General features: G+C 33.8%; 2 protein-coding genes and 1 long non-coding RNA gene across 4 annotated transcripts in view; 1 reads left to right on the forward strand and 2 right to left on the reverse strand.

Moving 5' to 3' along the window:
- Window positions 1-18,855, reverse strand: part of LOC127730543 (DNA mismatch repair protein Mlh1-like) — a 176,397-nt gene that overhangs the window by 117,484 nt on the left and 40,058 nt on the right. The window lies entirely within an intron of this gene.
- Window positions 1-18,855, reverse strand: part of LOC127730564 (uncharacterized) — a 41,622-nt gene that overhangs the window by 21,904 nt on the left and 863 nt on the right. The gene's annotated exons all lie outside the window — the stretch shown is intronic.
- Window positions 1,970-4,310, forward strand: LOC127730552 (melanocortin receptor 4-like). The gene has a single exon (XM_052238997.1). It carries the CDS (start codon window positions 2,297-2,299, stop codon window positions 3,521-3,523), a length of 1,227 nt encoding a protein of 408 aa, XP_052094957.1. The 5' UTR covers window positions 1,970-2,296; the 3' UTR covers window positions 3,524-4,310.

An 18,855-nucleotide genomic window follows, 5' to 3' on the forward strand; every position in this document is an offset into this window, starting at 1 on the left:
TAGGCCTGAAACTTTTTGCACCGTCTTAAACTCTTATAATTACTATAGTATGCAGACACTCTAATTTTGTTTATAATTTAACATGCAATCATAAAGATCATAAAATTTGATGCCAAAGGAGAATGTTAAAAAAAATATAAGTATTTAAGAACTTTCACTTTTCAAGCAATATACATACTTATGCTGTTTCCTTAAGATATGACTGGAGAATTATACAAGAAAAATAACGGAAAGTGCACAAAGACAAAGGAAAAATTATCTGCTGCCAATCAAAATGACAACTTTAAAATCCTCCACCTAAACATGAGCTTAAAAATAGAATTTTATCGTGTGAAGATTTTCTAATTAATTAATTTGTGTCGTAATAAATTAAAATTTACGAGAGAATACTATGAAATAAATAACAAATGTCAATATCAATTAGGACAGGAGATCTATAAATGCTAATCAACTTGTTTTGCTGAGGGAAGAATAAATTATGGAATATTAACCAAAAATGTTTTCTGTCTGGATCAACAAAGTCAAGTCTATCAAAAATTGTGACGTTTCCGCATTATAAAATTTTCTGGATGCCACATTTTGCTCAAGAAATTGATTGCCCTTAAAAATATGAATATATATAGAAAATGTTGATTGCAGAGAAATGATAAAACATTACTGCAAACTCATTGGTGAACAGTAGTTGTGTCATTGTAATTGGAATAAGATAATGGAATATTATGGAATACAAATAAAAAAGTAGGTTTTAGTTACCAAAAATAATTATTGTGAATTTCATGTAAATTTGTATTAATAGCACTAAATGCAAAATGAGCAAAGTATAAGTTATTGGGTAAAATTATGGATTTGACAAACTTTTATATGCATTTAGAACTTGTTGAGTTTTTTTTTAGTGCTTTTAATATTTTCGCTTTAATGATATGAAAAAATAGGGGGTCACTTGTGATACAAGTGGAAAATATTAATGAATTTAAAAAATATCATAATCAAACTAAACTCTGTGAAAAATTGTGTACTTACAATAAGTAGTTTTTCAGCAATAAAATTTTCAAATTTTATAACCAATCCAGTCAGTGTCATAAGCCAAAATGTTGAGAAAATGAGTGAGGGGCACAAAAAAAAAGAATTTTACCAAAAATATGTACATCCCAATTTTTTTCAAAATTCTTAAATATGTATTTTTTTAATCATTTATAACTCAGAAGTTGAAATAATATGCTTTTTCTTCTATAAAAAGAGAAAAATTCCAAATTTACAAAATTGACAGCATGGTCAATTTGACACGAAAAAGCAACAAAATTTGATATAAATAAACTCATCATAGATACCAGGATTGAAATTTTGTATTTGCGCCAGACGCGAGTTTCGTCTACAAAAGACTCATCAGTGACGCTCGAATAAAAAAAAGTTAAAAAGGCCAAATAAAGTAGGAAGTTGAAGACATTTCTAATATAAACACCAACCTAGAGTTTTTTTTTAAGTTAAATTTAATCAGATTGGTCCACTTCATCTTTAGTGAAAGAATGAAAAAAAGTTTAATTGTGAAACTGTGATTTTTTTCATGACAATAGCCAAAAAATGGGTAAAAATTGAAGAAAAATTGGAAAATCATTAAAAATGGGGAACTTTCAAATGGCCGTAGCAAAAAAAGAAGTGCACCACCTAATGATTTTTTCATCATCAATTACTTTCTTACAGTCATATAAACCCAAAAATCAGGTTTAGAAAAAAAGTTTAATTCTAGAAATTTTTGGCTCCTCAGAGGTGTACATCCTTAATAAGAAAATAACCGGTATTAGTATTTAAAGGAAAATTAAAAATTTAAATGTTTTTTGATGAAAGTAAAATATTCTTCATTTATTGTTTAAGAGGATATCCTAGGTTGTACAAATAGAGTGAAAGGATATCCTAGGTTATACAAATAGAGTGCTCATTTGTCATATTCTAATTTCAGAAATTTGAAAGAAACTTCAGAAGAACTGCCATAAATTTCAGTTTAGTGAAATCAACAACCATTTCTCTAATTAATATGGAGTATTTCTGATGGAGCATTCATTGAAGAAGGAATTGATTAATATGATTTATTGAGAAAGTCATATACTTACAGTAACTAAACAGAAAAAAAAACCAGTAGTTAAAAGGAACTAAATTTGGCAACAACAAATGAAAAGTTTTCAATAATTTAAGTTGTTTAGTTTGGATAAGATATCTGCCAAAAAAAAATAACATCAACTTGGGACAAACATATCAATAAAAACTGCAAATTTTATAAGTGAACTTTTACAATACCATAGACATGGAATTCAATATTTCATTTTTGGAAAAGACTCTTGGAAGGGAAAAAATAACAGGATTTGAAGAATTTTTGTCAAGTATGAATTTTTCATTTGAAACAAACAAGACAACAGAATCAACTTCTTCTGAACCTGAAACTATTATCACTATAACTCTTAGTATGGTGGCTCTGATTCTTAATTTCTTTGCTGTGTGTGGGACATATAATATACCAAATGGATTAACGACACATTCCAAATTAATTATAAGTCTTGCCATCTCAGATATTCTCATTGTTATCAGTGTTTTCGCTCACCAAATTTCAAACATTTTCCATGAACCCCTGAATCCTTTAACAGCTACTGCAGATGAAAGAATCTCAATTGCATGTTCATTTGCGGTTATCAGCTCTTTGAACATAATGGCACACCTGATATCACTGTTGAACCTGCTTATGATGGCTGTAGATCATTACTTGGCAATTATAAGACCATACCAATATGCTTTTCTCCTTAATAAGCGTAATGGTGTTATTATCATCATTTCAATGTGGAGTGTGGCATTTATTGGTGCCTTTATTAATTTTTTCACCGGCATAGGAAGTTTTGAAGAAGGCAAACTGAACTATTGTGAATACATTATGTACAACGACTTCCATGGAGATTATCTGGTTATAGCATTTACATTTATCTGTCTCCTTAGTATTGTTTTCATGTACCTAAGAATATATTGTGAAGTTCGTAAGATGAACAAACGCCTGACCTTACTGACCTTCAATAAAGAACACAATTCTAAAACCTTGATAACAACACTTTTGATAATTGGAACATTTACAGTGTGTTGGATGCCATTATTCACTCTCCAAACAGTACTTCTTATTAAAATCCAAGTCGATCCTCAAGCTTTGTTGAAAGACACCAATTTGATCAAAGCTTTAATTTTGGCGAACAAGTACTTGTATTCTCTACTACTAGTGAACTCAATTTGTGACCCAATTATCTATGCAGTAAGAATTAAAGAAGTTCAGTTAGGCTATAAAAAATTCTGGAAATCATTATGTGGGGAATACAAAATTTTACAAAATATAAGCGTAAGGAAGTCATCTAAGATAGTTTCTTTACTCGACAGACGTAAAATGAGAGTAAACTCGGAACATGAAACAGGAGAAAGAACAATTTGTTTGATGATGAGTGAAAATGGCTATGACAAAGATAAAGACAAATCAAATATTGAATGTGACAATGAATAACTGACAGAACATAACTGATATTGAATGTGACAATGAATAACTGACAGAACATAACTGATATTGAATGTGACAATGAATAACTGACAGAACATAACTGATATTGAATGTGACAATGAATAACTGACAGAACATAACTGATATTGAATGTGACAATGAATAACTGACAGAACATAACTGATATTGAATGTGACAATGAATAACTGACAGAACATAACTGATATTGAGGATAAAAGTGATTTAAACTGTAGATACATGGAATAACTAGAAATTGACTTATCATGGTTTTAATATGATACATAGTTTATACAATTTACTGTACAAGCATTTGACAGTGTAGTTGAGGCAGATTTACCCAATACAGACTGAGTTTCACCTTACATGAAATAATAACAAGTTATAATATGCATACATAAATTTTATCATTTTAAAATATTTGTCTTAACATGTATTTATATATGTAGGACTCTAAAGTGCGATGGTCTACGCGAAAGTGCGATGGTTTGATATGCTAAAGTGCGATGGTCTGGGATATTCAATGGAATATGCTAAAGTCCAATGCCTGAATACACTAAAGTGCGTTTTTCCGCGAAAGTGTGTTTGATTGCGAATTTTATGGACTTTTAGCTTAGCAACGTCAAATGCCATTTGTACAAACAAAAACGGACATGCCTGAAAACTAGACAAGAAAAGAAATAAGAGAGCAATAAATGATCCCAATCAGGATTATTTTTGATCGGCAATGGAGGAGGTACACTTGATTTGTAAAACAGCTGGAGTCCCCCCCCCCCCCAAAAAAAAAAAAACAATTATGAAACTCCTTCTATGTTTGAAATCCCATGTCACATTCACATACTTACGTGATTCTAATTGACTGACTATTCAATAAAACTTTTTTTTTTACAATATGGTTCGTCATTTCTTTTAAAGAGATGAATATTAGTCAACTATACAGTAACCTAACGACTATTGAACAACAAACAACTACCACTGAATTACAGGTTCATAAAGTATATACTAACTGAGTTTTACCATGCGTATTGCTATGTGTTTCTTTATTCTACATTGGCTAGAGGTATAGGGGGAGGGTTATGATCTCACAAAACATGTTTAACCCCTCCGCATTTTTGCCTTTTCTTCCTTAACCACGAGGAGTTTCAGAGTAAAAGCAAAGACTGGTCAGCTGAAAGTGAGAATAATGTGTCTGTGTAGAGCGACATGTTTTGCTACAGACTGTTACCTTGTGAACTAGCATGTCAGTCTAGTCAAAAGCAGGGTTCAAGTTCATAGCACGTAAAGAATTTCTCCTCCTGATAGTTAATACTACATTGGATTTAGTCATGTAATAGAGAACAAGGTCAAGGTATATTTAGAACAGTTTTATAACTAATTATTTCAACATAACAATGACAATTAACAATGACAATTAAAGTATTTACAAAGTACATGTAATACTTTCTGAAGTTGTCATGTGAAAATCTATGCATTTTTTAACATTGCTAAGACATTTGTACTTTAATAACATAGAATGATTGTTTATCTAATTTAAATTGTATTGCATATCTATTTATCATTATAATTGAATTTGTATTGTTATTAATGTAATTATTATTGTATTAAGAGTGCCTTATTCAAAATTGTTGTAATCCAAATGAGTTACTCTCTCATAATAAAAATATCATTATTATCATTAATAAAAGACTTAGATCTGAGGCTTATATCAATGAGACAACAACACAGCTTCACAAAAAGAAGTCTACAGAAATTGGGTCTTCATAACACAACCATTATTATTTTACAAGACTTACTATACAAATAGATTTTATTCTATAAGGGCTATTCCAGAAAAAAAATATATGGGGTTGAAAGGCACTTTTAATCATTTTTATATGGGTGGTGGCAGGTCCAGAAGTTCAAATTATGGGGGTTGAAAGGCACTTTTAATCATTTTTGTATGGGTGGTGGCAGGTCCAGAAGTTCAAATTCCGTGGTTATGTATGCTTTAGTAATATTCAATTGTATGGGTAATAGCCATTAAAAAAAGTGTCTTTTAACCCACTCCCTCCCCCATTGTTTTTTTTTTCTGGAAAAGTCCTAACGTAGTTGAAGAATCTGTTATTTATTTAGTATTACTAAATCAAAGTATTTACTAAGATGGTAGAAAACCAATCAGCCTGGTCTTATTGCATGTAAAAGGCTGCCCCTCCTGGAGCAAGTTTTTCTTACAAAACATGCTTTTCATTTATTCTTGTTAGTAGCTTAAATCAGGTCATTATTTTTCTTTATAATTCTTTCATATTTTGTTATGGCATGGTCTTTTATAAATTATAAGATAAAGGGGTTTCACATTGTTCAGGGTTATATTGTAACTGTTAATGTTGTCTGGTCTTCTAGGATAATTGGGAAAGACTTCCATTTGCGCCCCATTTACTTGTATATATTGCTTATTCTGTCAACCAGGGGGTTCAAATGGTAGCACTGACAACCCCTTTCCTCCTATCCCCTTGGTGGTCATGTGGTAGTGTTGACAACCCCTTTCCTCCTATCCCCTTGGTGGTCATGTGGTAGCGTTGACAACCCCTTTCCTCCTATCCCCTTGGTGGTCATGTGGTAGTGTTGACAACCCCTTTCCTCCTATCCCCTTGGTGGTCATGTGGTAGCCTTGACAACCCCTTTCCTCCTAACCCCTTGGTGGTCATGTGGTAGCCTTGACAACCCCTTTCCTCCTATCCCCTTGGTGGTCATCCCCTTGGTGGTCATGTGGTAGCGTTGACAACCCCTTTCCTCCTATCCCCTTGGTGGTCATGTGGTAGCGTTGACAACCCCTTTCCTCCTATCCCCTTGGTGGTCATGTGGTAGTGTTGACAACCCCTTTCCTCCTATCCCCTTGGTGGTCATGTGGTAGCCTTGACAACCCCTTTCCTCTTATCCCCTTGGTGGTCATGTGGTAGTGTTGACAACCCCTTTCCTCCTGTCCCCTTGGTGGTCATGTGGTAGCACTGACAACCCCTTTCCTCCTATCCCCCTGGTTGTCATGTGGTAGAGTTGACAACCCCTTTCTTCCTATCCCCTTGGTGGTCATGTGGTAGCATTGACAACCCCTTTCCTACTATCCCCTTGGTGGTCATGTGGTAGTGTTGACAACCCCTTTCCTACTATCCCCTCGGTGGTCATGTGGTAGCGTTGACAACCCCTTTCTTCCTATCCCCTTGGTGGTCATGTGGTAGCGTTGACAACCCCTTTCCTACTATCCCCTTGGTTGTCATGTGGTAGCGTTGACAACCCCTTTCCTCCAATCCCCTTGGTGGTCATGTGGTAGCGTTGACAACCCCTTTCTTCCTATCCCCTTGGTGGTCATGTGGTAGTGTTGACAACCCCTTTCCTACTATCCCCTTGGTGGTCATGTGGTAGAGTTGACAACCCCTTTCTTCCTATCCCCTTGGTGGTCATGTGGTAGTGTTGACAACCCCTTTCCTACTATCCCCTTGGTGGTTATGTGGTAGCGTTGACAACCCCTTTCCTCCTATCCCCTTGGTGGTCATGTGGTAGCGTTGACAACCCCTTTCCTACTATCCCCTTGGTGGTCATGTGGTAGCCTTGATAACCCCTTTCCTCCTATCCCCTTGGTGGTCATCCCCTTGGTGGTCATGTGGTAGCGTTGACAACCCCTTTCCTCCTATCCCCTTGGTGGTCATGTGGTAGCTTTGACAACCCCTTTCCTCCTATCCCCTTGGTTGTCATCCCCTTGGTGGTCATGTGGTAGCGTTGACAACCCCTTTCCTCCTATCCCCTTGGTGGTCATGTGGTAGCATTGACAACCCCTTTCCTACTATCCCCTTGGTGGTCATGTGGTAGTGTTGACAACCCCTTTCCTACTATCCCCTCGGTGGTCATGTGGTAGCGTTGACAACCCCTTTCTTCCTATCCCCTTGGTGGTCATGTGGTAGCGTTGACAACCCCTTTCCTACTATCCCCTTGGTGGTCATGTGGTAGCCTTGATAACCCCTTTCCTCCTATCCCCTTGGTGGTCATCCCCTTGGTGGTCATGTGGTAGCGTTGACAACCCCTTTCCTACTATCCCCTTGGTTGTCATGTGGTAGCATTGACAACCCCTTTCCTCCTATCCCCTTGGTGGTCATGTGGTAGTGTTGACAACCCCTTTCCTACTATCCCCTTGGTGGTCATGTGGTAGAGTTGACAACCCCTTTCTTCCTATCCCCTTGGTAGTCATGTGGTAGTGTTGACAACCCCTTTCTTCCTATCCCCTTGGTGGTCATGTGGTAGTGTTGACAACCCCTTTCCTACTATCCCCTTGGTGGTCATGTGGTAGAGTTGACAACCCCTTTCTTCCTATCCCCTTGGTGGTCATGTGGTAGTGTTGACAACCCCTTTCCTACTATCCCCTTGGTGGTCATGTGGTAGAGTTGACAACCCCTTTCTTCCTATCCCCTTGGTAGTCATGTGGTAGTGTTGACAACCCCTTTCCTACTATCCCCTTGGTGGTTATGTGGTAGCGTTGACAACCCCTTTCCTCCTATCCCCTTGGTGGTCATGTGGTAGCGTTGACAACCCCTTGGGTGGTCATGTGGTAGTGTTGACAACCCCTTTCCTACTATCCCCTTGGTGGTCATGTGGTAGCCTTGATAACCCCTTTCCTCCTATCCCCTTGGTGGTCATCCCCTTTGTGGTCATGTGGTAGCGTTGACAACCCCTTTCCTCCTATCTCCTTGGTGGTCATGTGGTAGCTTTGACAACCCCTTTCCTCCTATCCCCTTGGTGGTCATGTGGTAGCGTTGACAACCCCTTTCCTCCTATCCCCTTGGTGGTCATGTGGTAGCGTTGACAACCCCTTTCCTCCTATCCCCTTGGTGGTCATGTGGTAGCGTTGACAACCCCTTTCCTCCTATCCCCTTGGTGGTCATGTGGTAGCATTGACAACCCCTTTCCTCCTATCCCCTTGGTGGTCATGTGGTAGCATTGACAACCCCTTTCCTCCTATCCCCTTGGTGGTCATGTGGTAGCATTGACAACCCCTTTCCTCCTATCCCCTTGGTGGTCATGTGGTAGCATTGACAACCCCTTTCCTCCTATCCCCTTGGTGGTCATGTGGTAGTGTTGACAACCCCTTTTCTCCTATCCCCTTGGTGGTCATGTGGTAGCTTTGACAACCCCTTTCATCCTATCCCCTTGGTGGTCATGTGGCCCCCTTTGTGGTCATGTGGTCCCCTTGGTGGTCATGTGGTAGTGTTGACAACCCCTTTCCTCCTATCCCCTTGGTGGTCAAGTGGTAGGGTTGACAACCCCTTTCCTCCTATCCCCTTGGTGGTCATGTGGTAGCGTTGACAACCCCTTTCCTCCTATCCCCTTGGTGGTCATGTGGTAGCGTTGACAACCCCTTGGGTGGTCATGTGGAAGTGTTGACAACCCCTTTCCTCCTATCCCCTTGGTGGTCATGTGGTAGCGTTGACAACCCCTTTCCTCCTATCCCCTTGGTGGTCATGTGGTAGCGTTGACAACCCCGTTTCCTCCTATCCCTTTGGTGGTCAACACATAAGTAACCTACAACAATGATTGGATATTTATAACAATGCCTTCTGACTACCCAAGGTCAATTTACAGACCATTCCACAGTAAACAAATAAGTAACCTACAACAATGATTGAATATTTATAACAAAGCCTTCTGACTGCCCAAGGACAATTTACTGACCATTCCACAGTAAACAAATAACTGACATACCACAATTAATCGGCAATTTGTTCATTTTCCCTTTGATCTTTCTGCCTAATATTTTTAAGATCATGGACAGGACTAAATACTCGGAAATATAAGGCAATGATGTCATGTTTCAGTGCAGCAATGTCAGGTGCTCAAGTCCATATAAGTCAATTTATCAATGAAATGCAAGGGACTTCAATCATACAACCGAACAATTATCCCAACATTTTGAACGTGTAAAAGTATTTCATTTAACTTCATATTCTCAACCAAAAAAACATACAGTTAAGACAAATTGCCGATAAAAAGAATAATGGCATTTTATTTTTTGATATTGACTTCATCAGCTCAAATATCAGCTTCCCCTAGAGGGCTCGCTTGATATTCTTGCTGATAGTGTCAGTATAAAAAACAAAAATGCCATTATTCTATATGTTTTGGATATTGTAAACAAACCTTTCTGACTACCCTAATACAATTTACAGACCATTCAACTATAAACAAATAAGTAACCTACAACAATGATTGAATATTTACATTAAAGCCTTCTGACTGCCCGAGGACAATTTATAGGCCATTCCACAGAAAACAAATAAGTAATCTACAACAATGATTGGATATTTAAAAGAATGCCTTCTGACAGCCCAGGGACAATTTACACCTGTGAACAAGGAAGAGATTGATGTAATCAGTCTTCTATCTCCAGTGAAATAAACAACTCTAAAACAAGAATAACAGTACAAGACACGAAAAAGTATAAACATTTCACTTTTAACATATTTGATAATGAAGTTTTTATACATTTTGCTCTTAGCATATTAAAGAGCTTTATTTTCACTTTAAGCTTAGCATACATATATCAAAGAGCTTTATATTCACTTTAAGCTTAGCATACATATATCAAAGAGCTTTATATTCTCTTTAAGCTTAGCATACATATATCAAAGAGCTTTATTTTCACTTTAAGCTTAGCATACATATATCAAAGAGCTTTATTTTCACTTAAAGCTTAGCATACATATATCAAAGAGCTTTATTTTCACTTTAAGCTTAGCAAACATATATCAAAGAGCTTTATTTTCACTTTAAGCTTAGCATACATATATCAAAGAGCTTTATATTCACTTTAAGCTTAGCATACATATATCAAAGAGCTTTATTTTCACTTTAAGCTTAGCATACATATATCAAAGAGCTTTATTTTCACTTTAAGCTTAGCATACATATATCAAAGAGCTTTATTTTTCACTTTAAGCTTAGCATACATATATCAAAGAGCTTTATTTTCACTTTAAGCTTAGCATGCATATATCAAAGAGCTTTATATTCATTTTAAGCATACAAGTTTTTACAGAACAACAAAACAAAACCAACTTAACTACATGTTTAAAGGTGATGATCAATTTTTTTCATAAAATAAGTAATTTACCATTTCTTCATTTGTAAGTAAAATCCATAAACCTGTAGTTAAATGATGCTATGATAGTCATGCATGGATATAAAAAAAACATTTGCCCAACAAGCCCTTTCCTGTTAATATTACCAACCAACAGGCTGGGAAATATTGAGAAATGAGTTTTAATGGCAGATCTTTGATTGTTTCTGTTCAATTTATTCACATCTTTAATGGACTCAGGATGATTTAGAGCTTGACATAATTTATAGACACCTGTCTATTGTTGTATGTTGTCCTCTAGATGGCTTTTAGTTATTTTTGTTGTTGGGTTCCGATCTCATTGATGTACCAAAAACTCATTGTTATTCATAGGCAATAGTTTCATAGATAGTTTATATGGTGCAACTGATAATTGTGCCATTTGGGAAATGAAATATTGGAAAAATCTAATTTATTTGTAGATAAATTTCAGAGAAAAATATCCAGCAGAAAACTTTTTTGTCAGAATTTCACTACAAAACATGAAATTTGATAATCATAAGTTTATTTGTTGTATCTCTTTAGGTTCCATACGTATGCTCATTTAAAGTTTTTTCAAAATTGTAACATAGATATATCTGATAAACATTCTGATGACAGTGACACATCATCATATTGTTGTTACAATTGATGGAAATGAGATCAATTGTCTGTATAAAAATAAGGGGTGTTCATGCCAACATTTTATATGTTACCTATTCCTTGAATGCCAACAAAAATAATTCAATAGATGTTTATATAATAACAATAGGTGTTTTTATAAGTATTTAACTGTTAAAAATGATTAGTGAACTTGATAGAAATGCAACATTTTATCACTTTTTGCTAAGAAAAAATAGAAGACTTTAGGGTTAAAATCATTATGAATTTTAAAGAAATAAAGAAAATTAAAACATTTTTATTACTTTTTATTAAATAAAAAGATATATTTGGAAATGAAATGTTTATAAACATCAGACATATTAGAAATATTAAAGACATTTTAATTAAATACAATTATTTCAAATTGAAAAAAAGATATTAGAGATTTATTAAATTCCATATCATTTTAAATATTATATAGTTAATATGAACTATATGAAGATTTCAATTGGACAATTAATTAAACATTAAAAAACCATGCATCAGAAATAATTAAGTAAATTTGATAACTTCCAATCTGGAAACCCTACAAAGTTTCAAGAAAATCCATAAAATAGGGTAACAAGTTTTCCGATGAGTTGCGAACATAATAAACACCTAAACAATATTATTTTATGAATCACTTACAATAAAAATAGATGTGATATCATAACCAAGCCAAATATCCTGAACAAACTGTATAAAATAAAACATAGTAATCTAACATGAGATACAAAGTTTCAAGAAATTCCATCATGTAATATGGGAGGATATTACATGCAGCACACACAACTATAGAAATATCGAAAAAAAGCTTCAAAGTCCAAAGAGGCTTTTGTAGAATTTGTGAAAACTGGAATCCCTGACAATATGCACATGTTGACTTTGTGATGCAACACTTTTCACAGTTTCATTTTAAGAGAATTCATATTTGTTCAAGCAGTAACAGCAAAAAATGATTTTCAATAACTTGACAAACATGAATTATATTTAACTACCTGCAATTTACATATCTGTTTAATTATTAGTATGATTGTTTTGATAAGCATGAACTTTTGTTGTGATAACTACTTACACCTATTCCTCGAACGCCAACATAATTTTACAGGTAAATTGTCGGTAGATCAAAGGATGTTGGCATTCAAGGAATAAACCAAATAAGGAGATGTAAACAACTATAGGTCACCATTTGGCCTTCAGCAATTAGCAAAACCCATTCTGTCTAATTTATTCATTTAGCTTCGAAACAGATGGAATTTCACCAGAAATAAGACAGCTTAACAGCAAATTTCCCTCTGTATGCAGAATCAAGTCGCAAGATTGATATCAACATTTTAAAAATTGCGAAATAATATTCAAAACTTTAATTCATATTCAAAAAATAAATTTTGCTAAATCCAAATATTTAAAATTTTCTGTTTTAGTCATTTGATCGTATTGTAATCTGTGGAATTAGATATTGAATTGTCGTTTGTGTTTTCCCTTTTTCTCTTTGAATAAATATTGTTCACAATATAAGAACAAGAAGGATTCAGATATACCCATAAGGAAATATCTGTCACCTTAATCTATAGTTGTACCTATAATGGTCATTTGTCACTGTCCATTTAACAATACAATACAAATATAAGTGACCTACTGCTGTAAGCATTTAGTTCATACCAGTATACAGTTGAACCTCGTTGTGTCGAAAACTCGGATGAGTCGAAGTAATTTCTAGGTCCTGGTAACATTCCTGTTTGATCAATGCATAATTACCTCTGATGAGTCGAACTCGGTTGATTCGAATGCTTCGTTAAGTCAAGTAAATTTTATAGTCCCATCGATGTAAAATTAATGTAAACTGACCCTATGTCTCAAAGTTCGAAAGTAGGAATTTTCGAAAGATGCAGACCTAAAGATAAAAATTCAAATCAGATGTATTTCTTTTGTAACCTAATCATTTTCAAAAGAGATTAAAGCTGAGTAAACATACTTGTTTGTTTAACAGTTAAAATGACATGTTTATGGTGACCAGTAATTAACACCTTTGTTGATCGTCCAAGCGGAACGTTATTGTGTTGAACATATTTCACCTGACATAAAAACAATACGAATTTAAATGACCCAAGCCCAGATTAAATGAATTGTTAGAATGAAAATTCATTAATAAAAATAAATAAAAGGATTAAGACAATTATGAATTCATAATAATTTAATATAAAGCAGACGACCTCATCAGAGACCATTTAGAACTTGTTTCGTTCCAGGAGTGATTTCATAATTTATAGTCACTGACCTTTGTAAATATTTGTGTAGACTATTTATTTTATTTGTGCATGATTTGTATCTGTACTTGTGTGTTTAATTATTATGAAGGACTTAAAAATATGGAGATTGAATACACAATCATAAAGTGTCATATCGAAAAAGGCACACTGTTCAATGTATATAGTTTACATAGATCTCATACCGTGTTTCATGCATTCCCAAATTTATGGCGACACACTAGACCTCAGATGAGTCGAACCTCGGATAAGTCAAATACTTTGGTCCGGTCCCTTCGACTTCAACATAACGAGGTTCGACTGTAATCATTTTTCATCATTTGCATTTCTTAACCATCATCAAAAAAACACACGTGTCCATAGATAACTTAAATTAACAATTTTAAGACATCATACATGAAATGAGGACCAAGGTAACTCAAATATAGTTGACTTTTTTTTACTAAGCATGTAGTGATAAATTATTATTGACTTATGACTTCATTTAACCAACTTATAACATCATAAATTACAGGTGACAGAGTTGATTAAGAACTTCCGATTTTTCTGGCACATCATTAAATAACATTGAATCAGTCATAGATGCAAGCCTAAAACCAACTTCTGTGGATTCATTTGTTTATGTGGATTGAGGAGCTTGCAATTCCGTGGATATTTGATTTTGTGGTTTTCCAAAAGTCTGCATGCAAGCCTACGGAAAATGCCTACTTCGTTAAACATTTAATTCATGGTAAACTTATACACACGAAATTCATGAAAAATTTGTATCCCACGAAATTCATGAAAAATTTGTATCCCACGAATAATAATGAATTCACAGTATTTTCCTAAATATTGACCATCAACAAAACTGTTTTGTTGTCATACATTATTAAAAACTGTATGTTGACCTATAGATGTCTTTTGGATCTTTGTGATATTTTATTTGGTAACTTTCTAATTGACCTTTTACCAAACATCTATTGTTCATATTCTAAAAGCTACAAAAAAATACTCACATGAGCAAAGAGAACCAATTTATTTGTTTAAATGTCAAAGCATTCAACTTCCTTTACCCCCTTTGAATAAGGTCAACTCAATTTAATTGGAAAAAAATATTTAGTCTACTTAATTAGCTCTTGAAAGTGTTATTCATCCAGTTTCTTGATTTAAAATTATAAAAAAATGTACCTGCATCCAATCAACCTTAAAAATAAAAATAAAATTTTGAATTATCACCAAAAAGTATATAGATCTCTAGATTAATATAACTAAGAAGTATGTAAAGTTTTAAGCAATAATCATAAATCGTTTTTGAGATACAGCGCGACATGTGAAAAAAAACACCCCCCTGTTTTAGTTACAAAGTCCTGTAACTCAAAAAGTTTTAATCTTATTTTCACCAAAAAGTATACAGATCATTTGACCATCATAAGAAACAACTATGTTAAGTTTCATGAAATTTGGATAAGTCGTTCTCAAGTTACGGTGCGACATGTGGACGCCGGACAGACGGAAAGACAGACAGACAGATGCCGGACATTTGTATACCATAGTACATCCCGTCAAAATTTTTACGAGGTATAAAAATTATTTAATTAAATCTATGGATGATTTTTTAAATTTTATATGACCTAAATATAACTAAAATCTTTACATATTCTCATTTCCTTCCTTATTCCTGTCAAGTTTCAATACTTTTTGGCAATCTATAGAATAAACTGCACCTAAGTTTAAAATATTTCTTCCTATGATGTTATTATCAGAGTACACAACATCAAAGTGACATGCCATGTCAACAACATGTTTATCTGGCATATTTTATTGTATTGTAGCAGTCTAAATCTAGATACGACCAGGATATGTTAAGAGTACAGTATTAATATTTATCATTTAATTATTGTTGTTTTTAATGATTGGCTAAATGAGTAGTGCTTACTCCTCTGCCACTTTGTCTGTGACTAAATACTGGCAGCAGCATAACTTAAGGTTTGAATTAACTGTCGTTTTTTGGAGATCATAAGTTGGAATGTAGATTTGGACAAAACTGTCAAAAAAAATTAAGAACATCTCCTTGTTGATACTTCCAAGTCATCTAGGGTAAATATTTTATCAAAATTTTTAAACGATGCCAAATTTTAAGAAAATATCTCAATTTTACTTGACATTTTTAAACTAAATACCTATAAGAAGCAATCATACCACATCTTCCTATTTTTACATAATAAACTTTTCAAAAAAGAAAAAGTAAATATAGATCTAGGGAAACACAGGTCTCAATTATACTTTTATCACCATTGTTATCAATCAGATCCAGATAATTAAACATTGGTCTTACATTACATTTTTCTGTAAATCTTAAAAGAAGACAAATCATTTGAACTTTATAATAAAAACTTCCTGAATTCCTGAATGAAATAATTATTACCTAAACATAATGGGTTGGCTGTATAAGAATATATCCCAGGGAATGTTTTTCCTTAAAGCCAGTTAGGAAGACTTATTAGTCTTTGTATAGTCAGGTTGTCTATATTGATGCTCCAGTGTCTTTCAGGTCCCTTGTTTATGCAGGAAAAGTGGAAAAGTGGAGCTTCAAATTTAAAAGTTATGTTAGACCCCATTTACACTTGCACAACATTGAACAGATCTTTATTTGAATTGATCTTAAAAAGACCAGTTGGTGTTTACATTTGCACAAGCATCTGAACCAATCTTTTTAAGTCTAGTGCGTTTACACTGCAATATAAAAAGAATCAGTCTGACCTAATAACCTTGCATTTTGTAAAACAAAAAATCATAATAAATAGAATATGATAACATGTGCATTTCAGGAAATAGTTGGGTCATTGGAATCACTTATGCAATTATAAATTATCTTTTTGATTCACATTTCACAAGTCATTAAACAAAGAAATGTGAGAAGACTATCACTTATAAGAGAAGGTCATTTCGTTTGTAGATGAGGAATTTGCTGAAAAGAAATAGGATTTACTTATTGTAATCAATATTAGCAAAAATGTCGGAATATATTTCTTTGTTAACTTGTCTTATCCTCATGTTCTGTCAAATTATTGTAGAATATGGATGAAACTCCTAGAGGCAGACATTTATTAGGATATACCAAGTTTACCATGCATGCACAGATTTATTTTCATATCTAAATATAACACTTTCACTTTTATAAGGATCGATCGCAAATGATCTAATCGTTTACACTTGAAGATAAATTGATTAAAAAAAGATCGATCTTTTTAAAACCACCTCAGGAGTCTGATTGAAGATCGCTTTTTCCCATTTATATTAGACTTCAGATTGATCTTTTTAAAACCACCTCAGGATATGGACTTTTAAAGTCTGAATGAAGATCGATCTTTCCCATTTACATTAGACTAAAGATCAATCTTTCCCATTTACATTAGACTTAAGATCGATCTTTCCCATTTACATTAGACTAAAGATCGATTTTTTCCGTTTACATTAGACTAATATTGATCTTTCCTATTTACATTAGACTAAAGATCGATCTTTCCTATTTACATTAATTAGACTAAATATTGATCTTTCCCATTTACATTAGACTAAAGATCAATCTTTCCCATTTACATTAGACTAAAGATCAATCTTTCCCATTTACATTAGACTAAAGATCAATCTTTCCCATTTACATTAGACTAAAGATCGATCTTTCCCGTTTACATTAGACTAAAGATTGATCTTTTTTACTAAAGTAAACAGGGTCTAAAATGATGTAAACAATTAAATGACCCTTGTAAAAAATTCAAAATGAACGTTATGATGAAGTATCCAAGGCTTTTACGGCTGATTTTGGCAATATTCAAAATAAACAATTCTATTGTAATTCCTCCTAGATTCTTTAAAATTATCAATTATAAAATAAGAATTTAGGATGCAATGTAAAGATAATTATTATAATATTAGTTTGGCCTTCTAGCTGCCATATTTCAAATTCAGTACTGTTAGCACTTGTCTTCCAGTGCAAATGTTTTAAGCAAATTGTGCATCAGAAATCTTAAATTATACATTCAACAATTTAAATGGGTTCTTTGTAACATGCACAAGTTATACTCTAGTTGTTTTCAAGATAGATGTATATTCAAGGAATAAAAAGAGGTGTGGGGTATACAACAATCAGATAGAAACCCAAATACTGTAAATTCAGAAATTATTGCCAGGTTTTTAATTTATGTGAATAATGCGACTGGGTGAGTATCCCAGTAATAAGTACTCGCATTCTGATATCTGATACATATATCTTAATGCATATTTTCCTGCAAAACGCAATAATTAATCTGGCATTTTTGTCCATTCTTTGTAAATCACAATAATAATTGCACACAATAATTTCTGAATTTACAGTATTCAAATAAACAAAAAACATCTAAAGACAATGACAGCCAATACAAAATATCAAACTCTAAATCTTTACATAGTGTAAAAAAGTTGTGAATAAATTAACCAGAGAATATTGTAACAGTAATGAATTATTTCCTCTAAAATAATCACTGAACCAGATGGAGTACAAACCAGGAATCACTGGCATAGTAAGCCAATGCTCTACTATAACTTAGGTAGATGAGAACACATGTACATTAAAAGTCGATACCCTGGCAGATGTAGTTTCGGGTGGAAAATAATGCCTAACTGCTAATATTTGGAATCCAACTGAATAACCCAGGTGGTAAAAAAAGATTTAGATACTAGCTAGGCTTTGATGTTGGAAATTGTCATTATGGTAAAATGACTCTTGATGTTGGGAAGTATAATGGTGCATCCCTTGACCTAGTACAAATATAACTGCAATTCATTGGCTGCATGAGTTGAGGAGGGACTTACTGTGCCAGGGATCCCAAGTTTGTACCCACAGCTTGAACAGATGAAATTTTAGGAGGAAAATCAAGCTCTACTATTGCAATATCAAAAATCCCCAAAAACACCAAATTCACAAAATACAAAACCAACAAAAAATATTGAAATCTGACATGTGACAACCTCTGAAAAGATTAATGATACACAATAAAACTAAGTACAAGTAATGCACTTAACACTAAAATAACGGCATACTACTATAGATTACAAAAAGACACGCACACATGATTTTCACATGCAGATAAAATTAAGAATGGAAACAGGGAATGTGTCAAAGAGACAACAGCAGAAAACAGCCCAAGGCCACCAATGGGTCTTCAACACAGTGAGAAAATCCTGCACCAGAGGCAGGGTTCAGCTGGCCCCTAAGATGAATAGATGTTTTTTTTCATTAACCTTTGATTTGTATTACGGTCTCATTGACGGGT

This window comes from Mytilus californianus, unplaced genomic scaffold (genome assembly GCF_021869535.1).
Source record: "Mytilus californianus isolate M0D057914Y unplaced genomic scaffold, xbMytCali1.0.p SCAF_2, whole genome shotgun sequence".
NCBI classification, from domain to species: Eukaryota; Metazoa; Mollusca; class Bivalvia; order Mytilida; family Mytilidae; genus Mytilus; species Mytilus californianus.

Bases quoted from the DNA above. Each gene is read 5' to 3' on its own strand.
- LOC127730552 (XM_052238997.1), top strand. From the start codon at position 2,297: ATGGAATTCAATATTTCATTTTTGGAAAAGACTCTTGGAAGGGAAAAA.